The sequence below is a fragment of the Sylvia atricapilla genome, chromosome 8 (genome assembly GCF_009819655.1).
Source record: "Sylvia atricapilla isolate bSylAtr1 chromosome 8, bSylAtr1.pri, whole genome shotgun sequence".
Classification (NCBI taxonomy): domain Eukaryota; kingdom Metazoa; phylum Chordata; class Aves; order Passeriformes; family Sylviidae; genus Sylvia; species Sylvia atricapilla.
Window position 1 is genome coordinate 3,619,952 of NC_089147.1, and position 26,262 is coordinate 3,646,213.

At 48.2% G+C, this 26,262-nt stretch overlaps 1 protein-coding gene across 2 annotated transcripts in view; it reads right to left on the minus strand.

Moving 5' to 3' along the window:
- Positions 1-1,210: 1,210 nt before the first annotated feature.
- Positions 1,211-26,262, minus strand: part of LHPP (phospholysine phosphohistidine inorganic pyrophosphate phosphatase) — a 71,562-nt gene continuing 46,510 nt past the window's right edge. Inside the window, exon 7 of one of the 2 annotated variants that reach the window (XM_066323438.1) lies at positions 1,211-1,909. In XM_066323438.1, the coding sequence (XP_066179535.1) occupies positions 1,819-1,909 (91 nt within the window). In that variant the 3' untranslated portion in view covers positions 1,211-1,818. The remainder of the gene's footprint in view (positions 1,910-26,262) is intronic. The other variant, XM_066323437.1, reaches the window with a different exon arrangement.

Here is a 26,262-nt window from a genome sequence, read left to right on the forward strand (position 1 = left end):
CATCTTCAGCTGTTGGGACTGCTGGAAACAGAGCTGGAATTACCCTTTACCTCCTGCTTGCAGATGCAGAGAGCAGTGGCTGAATGCAGACAGGGGTCAGCACATGCTGCCTCAGAGTATGGATATATATTAAATATATGTAACACAAACATAATTACATATTTCCATGGCCCCTTGAAGATCTGAAGCAGGTTAAAGCCCAAACAGTCTTGCCCAAGAGGGTACAGAGCTGCTGCTACGTTGATTAAAAGGTGACTTCTGCCTCTAAAAGGTGACCCTTGCAAACACTACCACATGTCAGTGAGGGTGGGCAGAGGACTCGATGGAACAACCCCATACCTTTTAATTTTTTGACCCACTTTGAGCCCCTTCCATGCCCTTGGCAGGTGCAGCACGGCCAGGTGTTACCACACACGCTGCAGCAGCTGCACTGAAAACTGACAGGGAGAGAAACCAAAACCCCCGGGGAAGGGCTGCAATGCCTGGAGGCAGGGAGCAGGTCCTTTAAAAAAAATCCTTATTCTGATTAGGGAAAAAAGGCAAATCTCGTGCCTGTCCTGGGCCTGGATGTGCTGAGCACTTCTGGCAGCAGGAGGGGGCTGAGCTGGAGCTGATCTGGTGCAGCAGAGTCTCAGCAGGCATGTAGGGCAGGATCAGTCCCAGGGGGTGTTCAGTGAGTACAGAATCCTAGAATCCCAGAATGGTTTGGACTGGAAGGGACCTTAGAGCTCATCCTATTCCACCCCTGCATCCACAATCCCAGGCTGCTCCCAGCCCTGTCCAGCCTGGCCTTGGACACTCCCAGGAATGAAACAGCCACGGCTTCTCTGGGCACCCTGCCTCCCCACCCTCACAGGGAGGAATTTCTTCCCAAAATCCAATCTAAACTCACCCTTTTGAAGCTATTCCCCCTTGTTCTATCACTACATGCCCTTGAGAAGTCCATTTTCAGCTGGAGATGTGTCTGACTCCCCCACAGCTCCCTGGAACAGGGACTGCACATCCAGGATTTTACTGGGGAGAGGCAGGAACCCCACATCCCCTCCCACACAGCCATGGCTGCTCACAACACCCCCTTCCCGCAGAGGGAAGGCAAAGACCATCAGTGCCATGGCCTTTTCCAGCTTTTCCAGGTCGGGAAAAGCATTTCAGGTCTGTAAACATCCTTGCCAGCGCAGATCCAACCGAACACAAGGACAAAGAGGCCAGATCCAAAGGAAAAGGTTTATTCCTGACAGGATGGAGCAGTTATTCCCTAATGTGTTACTGGATTCCTGTGCCCTCACCCAGGGCTGCTCCAGGTGGGCTGATCCTGGCAGAACCACAGTTCCTGCCTTGCCAGGCCATGTGGGGCTGTCCCCCTCCCCAGGGGTTTTGTGCCACCCAAGGCACACCCAGGAGCTTGGTGGCCTCCATCAGCCCCCATCCCATCCCAGGCACCCCAAAAGGCACAGGACCCGTGGGTTAAACAGGTAAATCCATTCCTGGGAAGGTGCCTGGGTTCCCTGTTTTTCACTCTCAGGCTGGGTCCCCAGTGTGAGCAAAGATAAAAAGGGGGAACAGCCCCCCAGCATCACCCAGAGGAGGCTGAGGCCCCCCACAGGCACAAGGGCAGGACATTCCAGACTTGCCAGAGGCCAGCAGGTTTGGTGCTCCCCTGGATGGGAGGTCAGCAGATCATTTTAGTACCATTATGTGGAATATTTCAGAAGGCAGCGCCCACCACCCTGGACCAGGCTGGGCTGGGTTTAAGGTGAGATGGAGGTGGGAGAGGAGGAAGTGGTTCCATGGAGGGTCCACCCCTGCTCCTGCTGGGATTCACAGATGCTGGAGGATGATGTCCACGGCCTCAGCCAGGTTGTTCACGTAGGCATCAGGCTTCACCTCGGGGTGGTTTTCATCGGACGGCCTGGGAGGAGACAGAGGGGCACAGCTGGGCAAGGGCAGGATCCCAAACAAGCCCCATGTGGTCATCCTGCTGCCCACAGAGCCCAGGCAGCACCAATGGAGCACCCCTGAGGTTCACATTCTTCCCTCTCCTGTTCATTTTCCCCCTTTCTCTCTCCCATAACCAGGTCTTTCCCACACGCCCAACTGGTTCCTATGTCCTTTGTGCAAATGAGCTCAGCAAAACTTTGCAAACTCAACTGGAAGAGAACCTACACTCAGTTAATTAACTAATCCAAATCAATGCACTGCATTTTACATGGCACTTCTTCATCCAGGCAATAGCAGCACGGAACAGAAATTCTGTGAGGACTCTTCACTGCAAGCCTGGGAGCCTACAAAATCACAAATAAGTAATTCTCCCACAGTTCTTACCTAGAAGTAGGGAAAGAAAAGAACAATTCCCTTTCAATTCAGAGACACAGAAAGTCTTCTCACCACTTCAGTGAAAAGGAAGGTTCTGCCAGGGTTTAATTTTGCAGGACTCCTGCAAACCCACCAGTGGTTTGAAGCACCATCAGCAGAAGGTTCAGTCTCACCCTCCACCAAATCACCACCCCAAAGCAGAGTGACTTGAAGCCATTTTTTGCCAATAGTTCATTAGCAGCACTGGCCTAACGAGGCACAGCTGCACAGTGCCATTTTGCTGACTCAGCAGCACTGCTGCCGGGGAGGGGGGCAGATGTGGGAGGCAGAAATTTCCCAAACCTCATGGTCCTGTTATGGCTCTTGGGCTGAGAAACCCAACAGCTGCTGAAGGGAAAACATATGTACTTCATACACTTAATGACCTTCCTTTGGGAAAGAGATGGGAGCCCAAATGTCCACCTCCCACCTCTCCTGCTCCCTGGGAAGGGCAAACCTTTATTTTTAGCACAGCCTCTCCGTGGGGAAGACGCATTTCCCATCGGATGCAGGGGAGGCAGAGAGATGACTATTATTATTATTATTATTATTATTATTAATGATGTGCAGGATTTGGTGAGCGCTTGTCTGTACAAGCATCAAATAATTTCTTCAGTCCCAGCACTGAAGCTCCCCAGGGCTGTTTCCTTCCTGCTCTTTTCTCAGCTGTGCTCCTCACATCCGAGCCCGTGAGCTCCTCACAAAGGCATGGCCTCTTTTGGAAGCCCACACCGTGTGCTTGAGGCTTTACTTGCTGCAAAGTTGTGCTAGGAACCAAGAAAAATAAAATGATTTTATATTTTCAGCTGATGTTCATCTTTCCTTGTGTCACCTGCAAAGCCATGCCCAGCATCAGGCTCCATGAAACAGATTCTGCATCTTATTTAAAGGGTGGATGGGTCTTTCTTTAAATGTCCAAATTCTATCTTGTTACAGGGCCAGGAAGCAATGAGAATAATAATTACGATGTTTTTTAGGCTTTTCTCAACTGAAAAAGAGTTTGCTGATGGAGAAAAACCTTCACATATAAAGCAAGTAAAAATCCAGTGTGTATCCATCCTTTCAGAGGCAATTATTGCTCACTCCTAATTTAACCAAGTGGCTTTGATGAACACAAAAATAACTTTGGGCACGCAGTAAAATAGCAATTTCTTGTCACTAATCCTTAATTTGAGTGGAGAACTAAATAAAGCAACAAACAAAACGTCTCTTTGCATTTTACACCCTGAAAAAAATGTTCCTTTCCTCGATTACACATTAGGAGGAAATTTTAAGAACTGCTTGAAACAAATGCCTCTACAAGAAATTTTCAATTACATAGCACTCTTTGATCTGTTAAAAGGATTTTGTGATTAATATCTGTGCTGACTACACAGAAATCCATCTGTAACTCAGCTGCTAAATGCCAGTCATCAAGGAAAAGTCCTGTACACACTTCACGTGTCCCTGAAAAGAGTGTGTGTGTGTTATGTATATATAAGAAATAAGGTCTTTTTACCCATTTGCCTAAATACCAGAGGATCACAACACACTCCTGGATCCACTCAAGTTACTATTAAAACACACCAAATAAAGTTGTCTGAACTCTGTAGGAAAGCAGAGAGCTGGAATAAACACGTTTCCCTGCTCTCCTGCCTTTTCCTAGGGCCGTGCGTGGAGCTTTTGTCCCTGTCAGTGCCACCACAGTTCCTGTTTCATGTGGCCCCTTCCTTTGTCTCACAGGCATTTTGTGGCTCACAAAACCAGCCAAGGGATGGGTTTGTTCCCCCCCTCTGGCTCAGAGCTGCTCTTGAAGCATCCGACAGAAGGGAACTGCAAGCAATAATCCCCGAACTCTAATGCCAAGAAACAAAACCCCAAATGCAGCAAAACAACTCGGGAGCCCAAGTCTGGGTGACAGAAGTGAGGCAAAAGAGAGAGCTGTGCCATAAACCTTCTGGGCAGACCCAAGATGCTGGAGGATGAGCCCTTATTCTGCTGTCCAGAGGGAGCAGAGACCATGGCTCTACACCAGCCCCTTCTCTGGGGAATTTGGGCTTTTTCCTAAAAGAAACACCAGCCAATGAAAGTTTTAAGGGCCCCTGAGGGGAAGAAGTGTTTTGGAGCTCGACCCTGATGTCCTGGGCATTGCTTTGATGTGTCACAGCCTCCCTGGACAAGGTCATTGGGTGCAGGTGGAAGCTTGAGCCAAGAGCAGATCTTGGTCTCACGGATCCTGCTCAGCTTCTCTTGCAGTGACAGCAACCCCACGGCAACTGCAGGTCACAGAACTGACAGTGAAGGTTACTTTTTAATGCTTTCTTCTTTCATAGCCCAGAAATAAAGAAATTAATAAATAAATCTAAAAATATCTTTAATTTGCTAGGTCAGTTGAAGAAGTTAGCATGGAGCTAACTTTAGGACAGACTCCTTCCGATTTTTTTCTCACACGGGACTCTGGTTGCAGGGAAGAGCATAAATCAGAATGACAGAAAATTATATACTGCAGCTGAACATTGAGCTGTCAGCACTCCTGGCCAGTGTACAAACTTGCTGGTGAAAAATCAACTACAGCCTTGGGAAACACTCTCTTCTGAAAAGCAGGATTCCCTGGAGTGGCTGAGCACCACGGCCTGGAAATGCACACAGTTTTCCAGCCCAAATTGGCCATGGCACTGTGAAATGGGACACTTCTGCACTGCCTTTGGTGGCCACCTCGCTGGCATACAGAGGGGGCAGGGAAAGGAGTGGCTCAGCACAGGATCCCTCTGAAATCTGGGGTGGTCCTTATGGGGACACAGGGTGACGTTAGGAGAATGTGTTCTTCAAAAGAAAAGCCACCCAAAAGCGCCAGTGCCATCACAGCACGTGAACAATATGAATTATTTTTAACCTGATGCAACTCAGACAGTGCTCTTGAGGGCCCAGTTACTCACATCCATCAGATGCTCCTCAGGAGATGACTGAACATCCTCCTCTCCCAGGGGTCATTTATCACTGCAGGGCTGCAGCAGCTCTTGTGCTCTGAGCCAGACCCTCAGCCCACACCAAACTGGTTAGTTCAGATCAGTGCTGCACTTGGAGACTTCAGGAAGCAGCAGGGTGCTGCAGGAAACTGGCTCTGCAATTTTAACTCTTCACTTGGGAAGAGAAGCTCCAGCTATCAGGGAAAGTCTAGTATCAGAACTACTGCCTGTTAGAAAATGATGGCTTCCTCCTGGTGAAGCGTAAAACCAAATTGTAAGGGGCTGATTTAAAAAAAAAAAATCAGCTTCTGCAAGAGTAAGAAGGTTCACTTACTGTGTGGGTCGGATTTCCACTTGGCTAAGTCTGTCCTGACAGGCTGGATTCCCTGCCTGGACTCAGCTATCAGCAATGGCCTGGAGTTGTTCCAAATTCTGTGCAGTTTTCTGGGACGGTTCAGCCAGATGCAGCTGAACATCTCTGAGGGATGAAGGGATCTATTCTGGCTCGCCTGGTCCTTTCAGGAACTGCTAGGAGTCTTTGAGGCAAATACAGAGGAAAGATGACACATAAAAAAGTGACCCCAAACCCACAGACTTTGAGTTAATTCTTTTGTTTCCCACAGCAGCCAGGATTCCAGGTGTGGTGTGTGGGTTGAGGAGAGGATTGGATGGTGCTGTCAGCCCGTTCCAAAGGCTGGGAATTCACAGGGAATCACTGCTGGGAAAGGAATTGGATCTGCAGAACCTGGAATGTGACAGAGTCTCTACGAGCTGGGAGCAAACCATCCCACCAGGAGCTAAGAGGAGATGTGTGAGCTCCAGCCCTTCCCCTCATGCTGTCCCAGGAAACTTCACACACTGGCTGGAATGACCTTCCCAGCACCTCCCTTGTGCTCCTCCCCAGCAAAACACACAGGGAACAGAAAAGGAAACAGCTGGGTTACTGCATGGGCAAAACATTTAACAGCTAAAAGCCCAAGGGGAGGTAGCTGACATTGGGAGCTGACATGGATGTGTCATGGTCACAGGGATGGGAACAGTGCTGGGCTCCAGCTCAGGCTGAGACCTGCTGAAACTTGACTGGAGAGAGAGAGAGAGAGCAGGAGCGGATGGATTGCCACCTGATGGGTATCACAGGGTAAAATTAGCTCTTACACAGCCCTTCAGAAATCGGGGTAGGCAGGAAAAACACCAAGCAGGGCAAAAGCAAGGCACCGAAGTGAATTTGAAGAAGACAAATGACCCCACACTCCAGTGCCACAGAGCTGCAGTCATCTGGCAAACCTGATCCCAGCTCTGCTGTCCCACAGCTCCCCGGCAGTGCCACTTCTGTCACACAGCAAACCCCATCCCACCACTCACCCTCTGACCAGGACATCTCTGTGTCACCATTCCGACTTCCCACCAACTCCCTGATTTACCAGCACCAACTCCTGCTCCATAAAATGAGACAAAAAAGCCTGAGACCATTTCTCCTGACAGCATATTCTTCAGTGGCTCTTACCATGGCTGTAAAATATGCAAGACTGGGTTTAACAAGGTTTTCTTTATGAGGAATGCAAACAGACACTGTAACCTTTGCTGGTTGCTTTTTAAAAAAAAATTGCAATTATTAGACTTGGTGCCATGAGTGAAACTCACTCTTTTTTTTTTTTTTTTTTTTTTTTTTTTTTTTTTTTTTTTTTTTTTTTTTTTTTTTTTTCCTTTTGTGAAACATGCAATTTAATCAGTTTGGCAATGAAAACCCAGATAAATCACAGTGACTGACAGGTCCCTGATGGACAGAGGGATAGTTGTAAAGCACATTTCCTGATCATAAAATTAGAGAAAAAGCTGCACCAAAGTCAGTAACAGCACCCAGGGCTGGAGCAGCTCCCAGAACTCCAGGAAATCCCATACCTGGACCCTCTCATATCACAGACAGATCCATAGGATAGGAAGAGAGGCTTTTGTGGTTAAAAGACTGGATTTTGGAGAGCTCTGAGCAAAGCAAACCTATGTCAGAGTAAACCAGCATCCTCCCCCAAAATCCTCATCTCCTCTTGCCTCCCAGAACTTCACACGTCACTAATTGTGTTTAATTGTGACTCCTTTAAATTCACACATCCCAAATTACAGCCAAAATGTTTGCTAACACCTGAAGGAAGTCTGTGGGCTTGTGACTTAATTGTTCCCGTTCATGTTAAAGTGCTGCAGTTTTAACTGAGCAGAATAAACCAGCTTAAATCCAACACCTCTCCAGGTAATATATCTCCACACATCACAATACTAAGATTGAGGGCATAGGGAGTTATCCTTCTGCACGGTTTACCTAAAAATAAAACGAAATTAAATTGCCAGATGCCAGAAATCACAGAATCATGGGATGGTTTGTGTTAGAAAGGACCTTAAAGATCATCTCGTTCCATGGGCAGGGACACCTTCCACCTCCCCAGGGTGCTCCAAGCCCTGCCCAACCTTGGATATTTCCAGTCCAGGAGCAGCCACAGCTGCTCTGGGCACCTGTTCCAGGGAGGAATTCCTTCCCAAAATCCCATCTAGCCCTGCCCTCTGGCAGTGGGAAGCAGTTCTCCCTTATCCTGTCACTCCATGCCCCATCCAATTTCCCTCTCCTGCAGCCCCTTTAGGCACTGGAAGGTTGCCATCCCCCAGATCCTTGTTTTTCTGAATTTCAAAACATTTCTTGGGGTCAACACTTGTACTTTTCAAACATATATGGGCTGAAAATTTAATTGGAAATGTTTAATTGGAATTTGTTAGTTTCTAATCAGTTGGCTGCATGGAGATGCTCTAGCCAAGGATCTCAGATACACAATTCCAGAAATAACTCTTTAGAAGAAGCTGCTGAGAGCACTGTAGGGATCAAAGAGGTGCATGAGGAGTGCTCGGTGTCCCTGCTGCACTCTGCTCTACCAGGTTTTCCACCAGGTCTTTTTAAACTGCCAAGATCTGGTGCAGGACATCACTCTGGGAAGCAAGGAATAGGTTGGAAATGGGGATTGTAACCAAAGATAGGAAGAGGTTCAAGGAGAGCAAGTGGGATTTTGTTAAAATGAAGAAGTTAAATGACCAGAGGTGAGAGAACAGATCAGGAGCTGGAGGCTGGCAGGAGCAAAATTCCGTGGGGTTCACATAAAAAGCTTGGGAGAGAGTCAGCACAAGTATCTCCCATACTCCCAGCACTCCCCAGGCATGACATTCACTGTGGTGATGGCAAATTAACCCTTGAGCAGCCCCAGCTCCTGACAATTCTGCAGCAAGCAGGGCACCCTCCACACGGAGCACACGGCGCTGAGGAAGTGACGGCAGCTCTTTTCCTCCACCCATCCCTAGTTATTTTCTCCCTCAGGAAACCCAGCACATGTGAACATGCCAGATTAAGAGCTCTGGAGATTCAAAGTCCTGAAAGTCTGTGCAGAGGACATACACACATCTGTACAGCAAGGAAGAGGCACGGAGGAAGGCAGGATGGTGATGGGGAGACGTGACGTGAAGCGCTGCTGTCGGGACAGAGGGTACTCCTGGCTAAATGCTCTCATGTCATTACACCAGAGCATGAGATTTTATTAGTACTGACTTCTTTCCCTTACCTCCAAAAATCCCTCATGGAAAAACGCACTGGAAAGTCAAGCTGGTTTGAACAAATATTTAAACAAGCAGAGCACTGGTGTTCCGGCATCTGGGCAGCAATTTTCCTGTCAAAACTGCGCAGATCTCTCATCTTGCACAGCCAGAGCAGTTCAGCAGGGGCCAGGCATTGAAAGTGTGCATACCAGCATTATGGTGGAGGAGAGGGAGCAGCACACATGCCTGATCTGGTTTTGGACTGGTTCCCAGCCAGCTAATCCCAAAACAGCTGCACACGTGTCCTGGGAACAGCTGGTACGGCAGGGAGAGCTGGAACCTGGTGGGCACAGGATGGGGGACACCCAGTCAGTCCCTTCTGCCTCAAGGGGCTCTGGTCCCTTCTTCTCTGCCCATAATCCAGGTCTCTTGTGGGCCCTGAGCTGCTGTGGTCTCACCCAACCCTAACCCCAAGGTGAAGCCATCATGGCTCTAAAGCCTGGCTCCATGCTGGGTGAGGGATGCTGGATTTGACTCCTGAAAAGACACAGGTGGAAGGGAGTTGCTGCACCAGGGACTGACACCCTCAGCCCCATGGAAACCACTGCCATCCATCTTACACAGTGATGGAGTACATTGGTGATACTGGGCCACCAGAGGAAACAATAAACATTTGAGAGCACAAACCACTTCTGCTGCTGCAGAGGGACATCCACCCTCAGTCACCTGAGGTTTCCCATCAGGCTGGCCCAGACCCATTTCACCCAGAGCTGGCTGTCCAAAACCAAGATGCTCTGCCCAGGCTGGTCACCTGAACCTCCCCGGGAGCCTCAGGACAGGTGACAGTACACACACAACCACAGAATCACAGGTTGAAAAGGCCTCTGAGATCACTGAGTCCAACTGTTCCCTCAGCACTGCCAAGGCCACCACTGACCCATGTCCCCAGGTAACACATCTGCAGGTCCTTTAAATCCCTCCAGGGATGGGGACACCACCACTGCCCTGGGCATCTCTTTTCATGAAGAATTTCCTCCTGACGTCCACCCTGAGGCTCCCCTGGCCCAGCCTGAGGCCGTTCCCTCTCCTCCTGTCCCTGTGCCCTGGGAGCACAGCCCGACCTGTCCCCTCCTGGCAGGGACTTGTGCAGAGCCACCAGGTCCCCCCTGAGCTCCTTTGCTCCAGGCTCAGCCCCTTCCCAGCTCCATCAGCTGCTCCTCATGGGACTCCTGCTCCAGACCCTCCACCAGCTTTCTTCCCCCTTCTTATTCATCCCATGTTCATCCCAGTTTCTTAGATAACAAGTCTGGATAGGAAATAACCTCTGGAAGAGATGATTCTTTTCCCTACTGACTCTATTTAAACCAGATGACAAGCTCATACCCCAGAGCCAGTTCTCGGACAGCCAGAGTTAGGTGTAAAGAACCTAACTTTTCATACAGTTTAGATAAAAGTTTAGTGAGATAAACCCAGCCCCTTGCGTTCCTGCAGGCTGTGAGGAGGAAAAGAGCCCTGAATGCCAGGCATGTCGGTGCCAGTGCAGTGACCCCTGGCTGGGGAGCACTGGGGCACCAGGAGCTCTGCCTGCACATGTGGATGCACCAAGTGCTGCAGTGCAAAGCACAGCACAGCTGGTTCCAATAAAAGCAAAGCCTCCCTCTCCCCCTCCAAAGTTAAACGCACATTTGCTTGTTTTCTGAGAAAATCTGAGAGCTGCCCCTGCTCTGCCAAACGATCCAGTCTAACAGGGTGTTTGCAAGCACCCTGAGACTCAGCTCTGCCTGCCTGGATTAATTATTGATGACCTGCTCGGCTTTGCCAGATGACCTTACTCAATTCAGTAGAAAATAATTTTAAACGCCCCTGAGAAAGAATTTGGACATAAATATTTTCTTTGTGCATGCACACAAACAGATGTGCGTCTTAAATGGAGCTGATGCATTAGTTATTAATCAGATTTAATATTACACAGGAGTGAGAAAGATTAATTTCAAGGGTTGAATGTAAAGCTCAGTGGGCTCAGACATCTTACTCTGTTAGATACTTTTAAAGACCTTAGCCTAAGAGAATATTTCATTGCTTTCCTTTAATACATCACTTACAAAATCCCTAGGAAAGGTGTAAAATGAATGCTGGCTTCTACATTTGCAAAGCGTCTCATGGAGATTTAAGTCACAGAACTCTGGCAGATGCAGATTCTAGCAAGAAAGGAGCTTTGCAGATTATAAAAGAAAGAAGTCTTAATTTAAGGTTTCAAATGCTCTTTGGAGAAAAACGTTTGACTTAAAAACTATTAGGCCAGATTGGCACTGATAATGCAACCTTGGAGACAAGACACTCCAAGTCACAGCTTTAAAAGACTGTTTCTCACCAAAGAAGAATTTGAGCTACCCTAAGGAGAATAGTATTTGTCTCCAGATGCTGCTCACTAAATCAGCTTTAATTTTAAATGAGAATGAAACTATGAGCTATCTGTGCCACTCCCAGGAAACCCAAGCAGACAGACACGCAGCCAGTTCTCCTTCCAAAGGGCAGGAACAGCCAATTCACACACGTGTTGGGATCCAGCACCACCCTGCTCCAGAACCTTTCTCACGTGGGAAGCAAAAAAAGCACCTACACTGGAAAATTAAGGCACAATTTATATTTTTGTCTGCGAAACTGTTCGGCCTGGCCAGGGCAATGGCATGGGGTCTGTCTGACTTCTCTTCCCAGACCAGATTCCAGATAGGAATATTACATCCAACCTCACTCAAGGATGTCAGGAACCCACCTCCTAAATGTGCTCATGCTGAACTGATATAACAAAAGGGAATATACTTTTGGACTAAACCCCAGGAGTTCTGCCTCAGCTTTGAGTCAGTGCTTACTTTTTAAGAGTAATATTTTTACATTTATGCCCTCTGGAAGGGCTCAGAGACACCTGAGCAAGCAGAGCCACTCAGATAATTCAGCCCTACTCTTCAGAAACTCCTGCCCCTTCTAAAGCAGAAACCTTACTGAAGTTATTCCAAATTATGGATCATTTGCTTAAGTAACTCTGTAAACGAGATCTTCATAATCTTATCTTTGGAAGTTTGCACAGCCTGAATGTCTGCCTGCCTTCCCTTCCATGGCCACAGTGCCAAGGAAATGAAACTTCATTTGCTTGGGGGATATATTTACCAATATCTGGAAGTGTTCAAGAGGCTTGGATGGGGCTTGGAGCAGCCTGGGATAGTGGAAGGTGTCCCTGCCCACGGCAGGAGGTGTCACTGGATGGGCTTTATAAGGTCCCTTCCAATCCAAACCATTCCACAATTCTATGAGGTGATGGGAGCTGATCAGATTTGCTTTTTGCTTTGTTTCACAAAGATGAAAAAATCCAGATTTGCTGAGCTGTTAAGCAGGTAATGAAGAAAACTGTGTGCCTGCAGCCTCCAGGATACTGAATGGGGTCGCTGGGGAGGGAGATCCTAAATCCAGCAGAGAACACCACAGTTCTGTATGGCCCAGCAACAGCCAGCCCACACTGCATCCCTTTCATTCTTTTACTTGGCAATGGGGACCTGAGGCCAGGCCGTCTCCCTGCAGAGGAAGGCAGGATGTCCTCTGCAGATGAGGCTCACAAAGGTGGGAAGCTGTCAGAGGATGAGGACACGCTGCGCTCACCGACCGCGCTGCGTCCAAGGATCCCGGGCTGCTTGGAAGGGCTGCAGGAAACGTGAAACACCAGTGCTGCAGGGATGGCTGTGGCCTCTTCCTCCTCCTCCTGGCTCTCCTCCACCCCAGCAGGACGCAGGAGGGAGTGCTGGGCTGGGGGAAGCCAGCGAGCACATTTTTCAAGGTGTCAAACCACATCTAGGCTCGTGCTTGAGAACGGATTACGGAAAGTGCGCTGGACTAACACTGCTGGTGTAGGGATTAAATCCCCGTGCTCCTGGCACCCAGCCCTCTGCTTGGACAGGGAGAACAGGCCAAGGCTTGTACCTGCTTCCTTCCAGCTCCGAGTTCCAGCTCCTTGGATGGAGGCTGCTCGTGTGTCCCTTGCTGTGTGCTCAGTGCAGACTCAGAGCCAAGCCCCGGCTGAAGCCTTCCAAGAGTTTTGTCAGATACCGAGTCCCAGTCACATCAACAGGGATTTTGCTGTATGCTGTCAAAGAGATAATCCCAAATCTGCAACAACTGAGTGGTGAATACTTGTGTTTGGGCAGTGAAGCATTTGGGATGCCCTGGTTTCAGTTCAGGGACTTGCACAGGTTCAGTCTGTGTCCTGTGCTAACTTGCACATCCTCCGGCATCATTTTCTCTGTCAGCCCCTTCCACTTTCATAAATACAAATGGTTAACAAACACTGTGGCCACCTCCAAAGAGCTTTGATAAATTAGTTTTTGTGGGACTGACTGGACATTTCCCATGGCAGTTTATTGCTGGCTGTTATCACACGTGCAAACCGCAGCCTGGAACCACAAAACCATCCAGCAGGAAGAGTTTGTACCACACCTGGAACGCTCAGAACAGCAGCAGGCACCACTTCTGCCTTCAAACCCTGCCACATTCACTCTTGCAGGGCTGAGATGGTTTCTGAGTCAGCCCTTCCTGAGCTCCAAGACCCAGGAGCCAAGGATCAGGCTGTGCGGGGTGCCCAAGAGGGTTGGGAATGAAGGGGGTGCCCAGGGGCTTCTTCACCTCCAGTGTTGCTGCCAAAGCTTCCCCATTCCTTAGCATCAGACTGAATTTGGGACACTTAACCATGAAATCAATAAAAAAGACTAAATAGCTTTAGAACAGAGGAGGAAAAACCCCAAACAAACAAAAGCAGTGGCATGGTAACTGCTTCACCTTCTTGGTATCTGCAGTATTTGCTTTTATTCTGAGCATTGTGGTTGAGACCAGTTTCCTCCCTTTGCATCAGCTTCAAGTGAAGACTGATCCTTTGTAGAACGAACAGCCCATAATACTGGTTTTAGCTGTGCTTCTGTAACTCAACCTGGCTTAAATGAAGTTTATTTACATACCATGCTCGATACCTTTGAGAAAATCTAATACTTCAAATACTTCAAAGGTCTACTTTGTGCTGGAGGTGGGACAGCCAAGACTGTGGTCTGCACATATTGCCACATTCCAAAGGCATTTCAGGGTGGAGATATTTGTCTATGGACTTAAAAACAACCCAACAATAACCCAATCCCCTTCAAACTGCATTCAAAGCAGCACAGAGCAATCAGTGGAGGGCTGATCAATCCTCTGAGGTTTTTTTCTCAGTCTAAAATGAAGCAGTGGCTTTGGGGGAGTGTGTGCTCTGTAAATATAATATATATAAATATATAAATAATGTTTTAATATTATAATATATAAAAATTGAAAGAATTTTTTGAAACAAACCACCCAAGCCCTTGTGTGGAAAGGGCTTTAGCAGACTTCATCTTCACCAAGTAAAACATTAAAGGAAGTGTTCTAACTTACAGCACTATACATTAATGCTCAGCAATGTAAAGAGTTTAATTGCCAGTTGCTTTCCCACCATAAATTATGACCTGCAGCTAATGGAAAACCTTCCTCCAGACCTATTTATGCACCTCACTCTCATTTCATACTCTCACATGGATGGAAAAAACAGCAGGGCAGCCTGGAGTTGTCTGAAGTCCCTGCAAATGGGCATGTCTTGAGAAAGCAATGAACATTTAAGAATCCCACATGTGTTTGGTACAAGTTGCTTGAGCAGCTCATCACATATGCAATATACTCTGCAGGTTTTAAGATTGTTTATATTTGAATTTAATAATTACCCAGTCAATGTTAAACTATGCTGCCATTCACACACAGCTGCTCCCTCCCCAGGAAAGGGCACTTGGTTTTTGTGGGGGGAAAAAAAATATCATAGAACCATGGAATGGTTTGGCTTGGAAGGGACCTTAAAGACCATCTTGCTCCATCCCAGAGAAAGGGACAGGTGGCTTGAAGGAGGAAGAAAAATTACCCATCAGAAGGATGCAGAAATGCAAGGTGATGTTTGGACCTGGGTTTCACTGCTCTGTATCTGGGAGACGCTAGTTAGATACAAACCCAGAACAAGAAGCCAGAGTCCCAGCCACTTTCCCAAAGGATTAATTAAGGAATCCTCTTCCCAGCCCCCATTCAGAAAAAAAATCTGGCTGCAAAGTAAGTAACAGCAACTGTTTACCCCATTAGAGCTCTGCAGTAAGAAAGGACAGCCTCCCACAGCTTCCCACAACTTCGGGCAAGATAAACATCTTTGTTGTAAAGCAAGAGCCTCTCCAGTTTTATTGATGGAGACAGAAAGTGCCAGAGAATGAGAGCTGCTGAATCCAGCCTCTGATTAGCAATTAAGCACTTGGAGAGGGGCAAGGCCCTGGGCACAACGTCCTCCCCACTGATTCATAGAAAACCTTCTCACATAAATTAGCCATCCCTGTGATTTTAGTGCTCGGGTTTGCTCGTGACAAAGGAGCCTCATGGGGCTCTGTGCAGACATCAGATCCAGCCTTTCCAGCCTGAAAATCTGGGGGAAGGGCTGCAGATAGACTTGTGTCCCCCTCACCACGTGTGGACAAGCCCCAGGGTCACAGGGAGCCTCCAGGATGCCACACTGTATGGTCCCTTTGGCTTGGACTGTCACCAATACCAAGAACAGCATGGAAGACAGGCAGGGTTTGTGCAGGGTTCTATGGAGCTCCCTGACTCCCTGCTCCAGGCCAGAGCAACCTGGGCTAGTGGGAATTGTCCCTGTCCATGGCAGAGGGCTGGAATTAGATGAGCTTTAAGGTCCCTTGTGACCCAAACCATCCTGTGATTCCTCATGCACCACGGGCTGGGGGAGCAGCACCCACCTCCACAGCAATGCTGTGACTCGTTGTGGCACGTGGAGGAGAGACCACATCAGGTATTTTCTCTACAGATGGAGCTACAGGAACTCCAAAAGCTCTTCGTGTAAACAGCCCATGTCCCTGACTGAAATCTGCAAGGAGGCTGGGCCGATGGATGGTTCCCACACGATGTGCCCAGAGAGGTTTGCAGAACTCATCTGACACTGCTGTGGCCTTGGCTTCCCCTGCACACCTCCTTCCCCCACGAAAAGCTACAACTGCAAAGTCCTGGTGCTCGGAGGGACCGCTGGTTTTTATCAGACGGTAACAATGAGTGCATCATGAAATCATCTAATAGTTCTCATTAAATGCCTTGCTGGAGAGCAGCCCTGATTTATGGACACCACGCCGCGGGTATAAATAAAGCTGCAGTTTGCCTGTAACACAGCTGGTCAAGAAAATTAATGTTTTGTTTTCCATAACCTTTGTACTCTCCCCTTCCTTTGCTACTATGGCAAAGCTCGAGGCGTGTAACTCGATCGCCCCGGGGAAGAGGAGACGCATCCAGGGGCTCAGCCCTGCCTGGAGATGCAGCTTCCCAAGGGCAGCCTGGTGCTCCAACCCTCCCAGAGCCGCCCTTACACGTGGATGAACCTCCCTGTTTCAAAACAAAACCCTCACAGGCAGCCTTGCCTGCAGTGCTGGAAGTGTTGCTGGAACAACACTATCTCGCCGGAGTTCAGGTCCAAGGAACGCTGATATATTTAGCACCACCACATAACTTTCCATCCTTAGAAGCCCAGTATGCCTTTTTCTTTTTTTTTTTTTTTTTTTTTTTGTGGCCAGGGAATAGGACAAAAGCCACTCAAACCAGATGCACATCCGTCTCCAGAGGAGAGGAAATATGAGGCTGCTGTGACACAGGACAGTGGCCAGAGACATTTTTTAATGCTTATATTAACCATGGCACCTAATCCTAAGCAAACACTTCATCAGTTGCACAAGTGGGGTTTTGTTATTTATTTTTTTAAAGACCTTTTAGTCCCAGCACAAGGTGTTCATGAGCACAGGGAAAACTGCACTTCCAGGCCAGGCAGATGTTGAGGAGGCTTAGGAGAGAGTCATTTTAACCAAGGACGAGGAGCAGGGCTTTGCAATCACATAGTTTGCATCTGGAATTTACAGGCATGATAATTTTATAACCCTCTCCTTGCAGTGTTGAAGCAGTGCAATATTCTTTGCTGCTGCAGGGACAGGGCTGCAGGAAACATCCTCCTCCATCTGACACCTTCATGTGGCCCTGAGCCTGCACCCCGTGCTGTAAAAGAGGCAGTGGGAAGCTGGCAGAGCCAGTGGAGTTCAAATGGGCACTTGTATTACACAGCCATTAAAACATGAAGTCTTAAAATTGAACCAGTTTACTTCTGCTCGCAGCCAGGCCTGTCATATCTGGTTGGTTTTATGAGTATATATGAGCTTTTCTTCATAATAGTCGGCTTTCTAGTGACTTCATGTATTTCTTTTCTGGTTGAAACCAAGAAACCTCTTACTCAACCAACCATTTTTCATGTGTACATAATACGTGAGGCCACAAAATGATTGCAAGAAAAGACTTTCAGGGCAGGAGGACTCAAAGCACTGAGACAGCTGAGAACGAAACAATGAGAAAAAAATCACCTCTAACCATAGCAGGAAATGTGGGAAAGATTAACTTCTTTTTAAGAGTAATATTTTTACATTTCCACAGACGCAGCCCCAGCACAGTCCCAGCTGTGTGCATATTCCAGGCACTAGCTGTACATGGATTCACAATCTGCCCAAAACCAAACCTCAGCTATCATCAAGCTTAGTTTAGCCACATATTTGGCCTCTAAACACGAAGAAATTAAAGAGTTTTTCCTTGGGAGGCAATGCAGATTTTGGCAACCGCTATTAGGTTTCAAACATTTGAAAGTAATTGCTAATGCACAAAGAAGCTGGAATTGAGGAGAATTTTCCCCAGGTTGGAGATCAGTGCTGGTTTCCACTCCAGCAGCTCTTGAAGTCAGTCAGGCTCAGTCCAACATGCCCTACACAGATGTCAGCACTACCCTCAAAACACGGACACTCACAGACACATACATGCATTTGGATGTCTATTTCTCTGTAGATGGAGAAAATTTATATTCAATTGCCTTCCTTTAAAATGATACATAAAGCAGGAAGACAACTTGTTTCAAAAAAAAAAAAAAAATTGGAAAAATTTATTGGACTAGTTTCTAGGGTGTATTTATTGGCAATATAAATTTTTGCTAGGTGATGGATTTAGATAAATCTGACCTAAAGATTCTGTCTCTTCTCTCCTACTAGTTCATGTCTCGAAAATGAATAAAAACTTAGGTTTTTTTCTTGGAATTTAGTTACATAAAAATACAGTTTTGCAGAGGTCATTAACTCCAGGGTTGCTACTGAGCCACAGGGTCTTCATGGTTGGTCTTGGGCTGCTGCAGGTCCCAATCCAATTTTTCTTGCTATGAACCTTTGTTTCATTTTATTGCTCTTTGGGTTTGTGAGAGAGGCTGGGAAGGAACAGAGGACATGGAGAACCTGCTTTTGCTTCTGACACCTCAGGTACATCACTTGGCTTTTCCTGGTTTCCACAACTGAAAAATGAGAGTAACAATACCTTGCCCCTTTGTGTGAGCACCTCAGATCTTCCTCAGGTGAAAAACAGATACAGAAGAGTGAGGTGTTTCCAGACCCTCCAAGATTAGGCAGGGAGAAGATTCAGAGTGATGAATGAATCCGTGGCCAAAAAGAGAATGGATCAGCCACAAACTGGGATGATGCCCTGGCCAGCTGGGAGCCAGAAATGGACTTTGGCATTGACTTTAAGAACTTCAGAGTTTGACCTTCTGCATTGCAGGACTTCATGTGTAAGCCAGAAATAGCAGGATTTCTGTCTTCCCATTCCCTCTCACCAACATGGATTTTGCAGCCCTTAAGGACAGACTGTGTCTTAACCTACGGTGTTAAACTCAGTTTTGATAGGAACCTGGAGAAAGGCAGTGAAACAACCTGGCAAGGAACACAACCAGCAATAAGAGGAACAAGAGTGAGAGAAAATGAGGAGGAGTTGTTTGTGAGTCACCACTGAGCCCCTCTGGCCTGAAGCAGGCACGGGGTGTGGGCACAGCAATGTCAGTGATATATTTGTGTATAAAGCATGGGATAAAGCCTGGTCATTTCTGAGCAGTTTCCTTTGACTTGAGTGGGAATTGCGTCCCTGTAGCTGACAGCAGGATTTGTCTCTCTGTGTGTAATGATAAAAAAGAGGGAGGAAGAGCCTTCTTAGATAATCAGCACAGAAATGATCTTGACAACACTGGTACCCAGAATTCAACTGATAAGCCCCCCTCATGATTGCATCTCTGCCAGAATAAATTTAGAAATTCAGGTTGTTGGCTTGTGTGCAAAAAAAAACGTTTGCACAAAGTTTCTACTGAACGCATACACAAAAGCAATGGCCCTGAGGTTCTGTCCATCCATACCCACGGAATCACAGGAGTGTTAAGACTGGAAAACACCCTGCACAAACCTCTGGCTCAGTAACACATCAGGTTCTTCCCCCTGGACGAGGAGGATGGCAGCAGCTACTCCTCAGAGGAAGTACTTACAGTCACTGCCCCAAGGAAGGGAACTGCTGCCAGGAACTAAAGGTGGCCAGCCATTCCTTGCTTACTGTAAATATTTTGCAGCCAGTAATTACAGCCTGTTTCAATCCTCCACACTGGAAAAAGCTCGCTATTCCCAAGGCAGGGGCAGTCCAACTGTGACTGCTTCTTCCAACACCTCCAGATTCCTGCTGCAGTTCTTCTGGAGTTCTCCAGACTCCAAGAGACCATGGCCAGCAGTCTGACTGTCCCTGAGGGAGGTGGCTTTGGCCTCGAACAGGCTGAGCCACTTCTTGCCCAAAGAAGAGAATCCCAACAAGCGGCTGCCCCGGGAAGAGTTAAAACAAAGCGTCCTGCTAACGCTGAAGTGTTACAAATCTTTCTAGTTAAAATAAATTATTCAGGAGATGTCAGCCTCCCATCAGCACCATATGAGCTACATTTTTAATAGTTCTGTGCACCGAACACGTTCTGTCATCGTATCAGTGACGCTGAGCTGCGAGACGAGGAAGGGGGAAACGCGAGCGCGCCGTGAACATGAGAGACAGAGCTGCCTCCTCTGCAGGGCCACCAAACACACGTCGCTCCAGGCAGAGTGGAGAGGAGTCAGACAGACAGAAATAATGCACTCACTTCAGCAGTCACAGCAGGAGCCTCTTCATTTTCCCTCAAAAGCGTTGTCCTACCTGATGGATAATTCCCACCCATCACCTTCCACTGTCTCAGGTCTCGTTTGCTGTGAATGAATCCACTCTGTGCCTCCACCGGATTTTTCCAAACCTAAGCTGGAATCGGTGCCTACCCTAAAGTCTTCTAACTTAACAATGAAGAGTGTTCTGCTCCATGTCTCCAGGTATAATAATAAAAGAAGGGAGCATTTCTCTTTGCCTCAGATGTTAAAACAACCACCTATCTGTCCACTGACCCATGTATTCATTGATTTGTCCAAATCTCAATCCATGTGGCCAGATCCTTCTATCTCCCATCCCTGTTTCTGTCCCAGAGGAGGGGAAGAGGACCAGACCTCCCACAGGGAAGCTCTTTGGGGTAAGTAACCCAAGAGCAGAGTCTCTTGTTCTGCTCAAGGGAAATGGGCTGTTGAGGAATGACCCCAAATTCCCACCCTTCTTGCTTCTGAATAGGAAAACAACTTTGCCTTCAGTGCTGCAGCTTCAGCCAGTTCAGCTTTTAACAGAGCAAGGAGACGCAATGAGCCACTGCAAGGCTCTGGCAAATCAAAGCAGAGACAAGGGATGGGGATATGGGAGGTCCACACCCTGTTCCAGCAGCATTGGGAGGCACATCAGATCCCAACTTGTGAGGAGCAAACATCACCTGTGTCTTCTCTCTTACAAATGAGAACAGCTGCTGACACGAGTGGAGCAGCACCTCAGGAGGTCTGGTTTGATTTTAGGCTGAACCCAGCAAGGTTAATTAAGGATGTTTTACTAACTGGCTCTCCCGAGACAGCCTTAGATTAAGAGATGGCTGTTCAGGCCAACAAGGCAGCATATGGAGGATGGAAGAAAGGCCCAAGGTTTGGCAGGAGTTGAGGAGAAAATGTAGCTTCTTGTTCACAGCTCACAGGTTCCAATGAGCACGAGGCAAAATCCCTCTGGATGCCCTCACACACTCCCACCACTCACCCCGCACCTCCCTGAGACCTGAAAGAATCCTACAAAGCACAAAAATGCTGCGGTCAGTCCTGAGTGGGCCCGATGGCTGAGCAGCCAGCAGAGAAAACCAGAACGTGCCCAGGCTGGAATGAAGAAAATCCAAATGCAAATATGCCAAAGGATCGCTCGCAGGAGTCGAGTCCCTGGGGAGGGGCAGGAGGAGCCTTTGCCAGCACGGTGGTTTTCAGCCCAAAGGAGAGCTGAGCGATGCCACTGACCCACTGAAGGGCACTGAAGCCTGAAGGTACAACTGAACCACAAGCTTGGAGCAGCGACGCTCCTGCCAGTGTGAAAAAGAGAATAACAGCCCCAGCAATAAAGCCAGAACTCCATCAATTTCCCCACTTTGATTTACGCCTGCTCCCTCAGCTGTAAAACAGCTTAACTCCACTCACCTATGGCAGATGGGTTTCATCTGCCACGGCTTTGTACCTTGTAAACTTGGATGGGAGGAGGATGAGCTGGCCCTGTGGTGAGCAAGAGAATGCTTGGTAAAGGCCCATCTGCATCCTGGAGGGAATCCATCCTCCAGGCTGCAGCACACGGGACACAGGAGCGGGCTGGAAGTCAGCTACCGTGTGGATGCACCAAACATTTGGTGGAACAAAGGTAACAAGAGAACAGGAAGCCTGAGCCTGCTTGTCCAGAGACAGTGATTGAAACAGTGCCTGCCCTTACAGCACACAGTGCACATTCCTGCAAGACTGTCACGTGCCACGTGAGGAGGGACATCTGGGGACATATTTTCCTGCGGATACCTGGGATCCCATCATGTGTGAGGTGAGCAGAGCACCAGGATGGAGGAGCAGAGCAAAGGTGGGGAGAAGGAGCTGCTGTTTTTTGGGAGCAATGCTGCCCAAGGTATCAGGGAGGTCAGTTCCCTTCTGCATCTCCTACTCACCCCATGGAAAAATAGTTTATCTAACATTCACAGAAGGAACACTGATCTTTCCCAGAAGTACTGAGCAGTGGATCAGTACCAAGATCTACCACAAAGAATTAATTCTGGGCCAGATCCAGTACTGGTTGCAGTTATGGTACCTCCAGCAGGAATAGTGCTCTTCTAAATGGAATTTCTGCCAAGGATAACACTGAGCCCCTGCAGTACTCATCTCCCTGAGAAAAGCACATTTCTGAGTGCCCTCTGGAAAGACGTTCCTCGTCATGTTACTCTCCATCCACTCCAGCAGTCCCACTCATTCCCTGGGAGGCTGAAGTCAGTTCTAGGTATTTCCAGACCTGGTCAGTGTTAACAAGAAGCCAACCACAGTGCAGCAGCCAGAGGTACAAAAATGCAATGACCTTGGGAATAGCAAAGACAGACCCAAGCCAGAGCAATTTGTGTTGTTTTGGGCCAGCCTGGCAGTGGCTGCATTAAGAATGCACAGCCTTGAATGTGGAACATGTGTTTGCTGAGAGTAATAAAGCCTGAGCAGGAAAGCTGGGGCTGTTGAGCCTCCTTCCCTCTCTTGGCAGCCTCAAAATTGCTTCTGGTTTATGACTTTGGGGGTGAGAGCATGATCAAACAGGTGGGCTGAGAGGTGAGCAAGGCTTTATCCTGCCATCTGCCCCCAGAAACTGTGTGTCAGAAATGTCCAACAGTGATGGAAGCAGCAGAAATGGGGAACATCAGCAAAGCTGGGGTCAGGTCCAAGCTGCTGCCCGCTCTGGCCAAGCCCTGTTTTTTATTTAAACTCCTAAAATCAGTTGCTGCTAACCCCCTGAGCAGCTTTTTTGGATTCTGTGAAACACTGATCTGCTCCAAGCATCCATGTGGTGACTGCAGCAGTGGCCAGGAGTGGGGGCCACCACGGGTCCCAGGCAGAGAGGGCTCCCCAGAAACACCCAGACCTGGGTGACTGCTCTGCAATCCCAGGAGATTTTGGGGCAAAGCCAGCCTGGCCATACCCCAGGGAGCTAACCCCAGACAAAGTCCTTCTGCTGGGGAGCAGGAGGATGCACAGGTTCAGGTCCTGCCCAGTGCATGGGGCTGCCAATGTGGGAAGGGTTAAGGTAACCACAGTCCCAGGCTTGTTTACCCCAAGCATTAGAGAGGGATAGTTTGCTGTGAACACACTGATCAATATCTCCCAGCTGCCAGTTTAATCAGGATTAAGTGAGCAGCTATTAATTCTGCTCTTTTCCAACAACATTTAGCCACCATGTGAAAACATTTCTTCCATCACAAACAAATTAACCTTGATATCATCTATCCAGACATCTTAAAGGGACTTAAAAATGAAAACCCCAAATCAAAACACTAACAAGAAGGGCCAAGACCAATAATCTGGCTTTAATTAGAAGTTTTCCATCTCACAGCTCCATGAAGCAGCAGCAGGGGTGCTTGCTCAGAGCCAAGGTGTGCTTGCCTGGCACACGGAGCTGGGTGTCGAGACAAGGCTGGATGGACACCTGCAAAGCCACTTTTGGAAGTGTTTAGAGCCCTAAAACATCGTGGAAGAGCAGGGAGCAGCCACCAGGTCCCCAAAACCCCCTTCCAGACCAAGATCAGAGCAGAGACACCTCCCTGGGACATGACCAGACACAGGTGTCCCCACGGCAGGACAGGTTTGACTCCTGGGGCGCCGTTTTACCGCTAACGAGGCAAATCCCACAGCCCTGGAGCTCCAAGCTCTCGCAGCAAACTGCAGGAAACGTCTGAACAGCCAGACTGGCACAGTCTGCAGCTCACCCACAGGCACTGAGTATTTTTATACGTGCAAAGTGCTCTGAAGCACATCCACCTTGGGCGAGGGGTGGCAGGCGGCCACCCGGCACGGCGCGCGGCCACGCATACAAACACAGCGCAGCCATTCAGCCTCGGGATTGATCTCCCCGGGGCTAAAGATGACAGATGCTCCCAGATCCATGAACAAACGGCCACGGCACAGCCGCTCTGAAGAGCCCAGCTTCTGCTGTTTAGTCTCCTCTGCCCTAAAAAGTCTCTTGTTCTCGTGCACGGGGTGACTCACGGAGGAAGAGAACGCATCTTAGGAAGAAGGGAAGCAGGACGCACAGAAGCCCAGCTCCGAGGTTTGTAAAAGCCCTTTCTCTCAGCTATTCTGCACATGGCAAAGGCACCAGAAGTTCTCTGAAAAAATAAAGGATGACAGACGGGGCTGGACTTTCTTTCCAAGCTTCCTCTGAAATCACACTTGGCACAGCAGCCCCGGCCTGTTGAAAGAGCATGGGAACGTGCGTGGCAAGAGCTGCTCTCAGGTTGGAGCTCTCTGGGCTTTTCTAAGCCATCTGGGCTCTGATTTAGCTTGCAAGTCTGTCAGCCCCAAATGAAAAGTCAGCTCCTAACCCAAGGGTTCAGCTCAGGGTCGACAGCTGAGGAGTGTCTGAAGAACCCACTCTTTAATCCTCCTGGTTAACAGCAGTGGGGAAAGGCCTTTGCCTTTCCACTGCAGAGGAAAACTCACCTGATCTTTCCCCACTTCCCAACCCCTCTGCCTCATCTAGCTGGAAAAAATTCTGCTGTTTCCCCTCTGCTGGAAAAGGAGGGAGAGACCAAGTGCAGGCAGAGCTCAGGAGCTGATGATTTTCACAGTGCTGGGTTACACAACCCTTCTTCCAGCCAGCAGAGCAAGGCAGTGCTTGCAAGGCTGATGCTCCCCCTCCAACCCCGAAGTCCCACCTGGATTAAGTTTCCTGCTGCTATTCCCAGGTGAAAACCACAATGGCCAGGTAAAAACCACCATGCCCAAGTGGTGAGCAGCCTTAGATCAAACAACTCCCGTGCAAGTCTCATCTGCTGCAAATCCTCATTCTTTATGTTACTCCAAAGATTTGTGAGATGCAGGGACATGTGTCTCCCTCCTTCCCCAGGTGGATCCAGAGAAGTCCTCGAAGAAGGGCCAAAATCCACCAAGACTCATCAGCTGGTGTGAATTCTGCCCTCTTGTAAGCCACAGAGACCCAGCCTTGGGGTGGGGAAGCACGTCACGAGTGGTGACAAGTCTTTTCAGGGCAAACCTCAAAACTCTTTCATTGCAGAGCTCAGTTTCCTTCCACACAAACCATCTCTGAATCGCAAAGTGACACCCAGCCCTGATTAATAGATGTGTGGCTCTGGGCCTCCACCCTCCCCACTGGTGTCAGGAACGATGCTGATATGAATTTAACTGAGGAGCTATTGTTCAGAGCAGGCCACGTTAAACCGTATTTCATCCAGAAGAGCAGAGATTGGAGGGAGGTCGGCACATGGCAGAGCAGGTTCAGATAGCACTGAAGGTCAAGCCAGCTGCACCACGGAGGGCTGGAAGCTTTCAGTGCCAGGTAGGATCGTGGATAAAATTGTGCTCTCCAAGGACTGGGTATAATCTGGGTGACAGCTGTTACCCAGAGCTGCCTCTGGGAATGTTAAAATAAAGCTCTGAAATGTTTCTTGGAAGATCTTAGAGAGTTTTACAAACATCAGGGAACCAAATCTCTCAGTGCTCCCAGGGTGCAGCACAAACCAGCTGGGATAACCCACCGAGGCAGGTCTGAAAGTGCCAACGACTCTTTCATTTGTTTTACTGAAAGGGAAACTGAGGCCCCGGGGGAGTCGAGCCAACCTTTCCTAATTTGAATGCCTGATGTTAGGCAACTCATCTGCATGAAGAAATAATTTATAATTTTTACTACTACTTCTTTTTTTTTTTTTTTTTTCTAATCAGATTAAAGTATTACAAGGTTGATCCCCTTCCAGACAGCTTGGTTGGCTGCATTGTGTTTCAACACTTGGATTTTTCCCACAAAAAGACCACGACTATATTGCAGAAATTTGATCATAGGCCTGCACAAGCTTCAACAGAGAGCCTTGGAAATGGCAACACCAAGTAAGTTTTTCCCACAAAAACAAAAATTTCCCTTGGATATTACAGCTGATAGATAAAATATATACTTACTAGTCCATAATTAAGAAAGCCTCTGCAACTTTAATGCATATTGCCCTTGATCATGTGGAAGCGAGGAAGAACAGAATCATTAGAAGCTGAATTATTCTAAGAGCCTATTATCATGGTGTAATCGTATTAAAGAAAATTCATGCTGGTGTAGCCTCTTACCTTCACCACTTACAGAAGAGCCATGTGGTGTAGTTCTGAGTGCACAGAGATAATAAAATTACGGTGAATTATGTGGCCTGTGTATGACCAAAGGAGCATAATTCCACCCCTTCGAGAAGGGTTGCTGATTTTTCTCAGGGAGGCGACACCAGCACTACTCAGTTACTGTGCATAAAGGGACTATTCATTATTATCTGCAGACAAGCAATTTT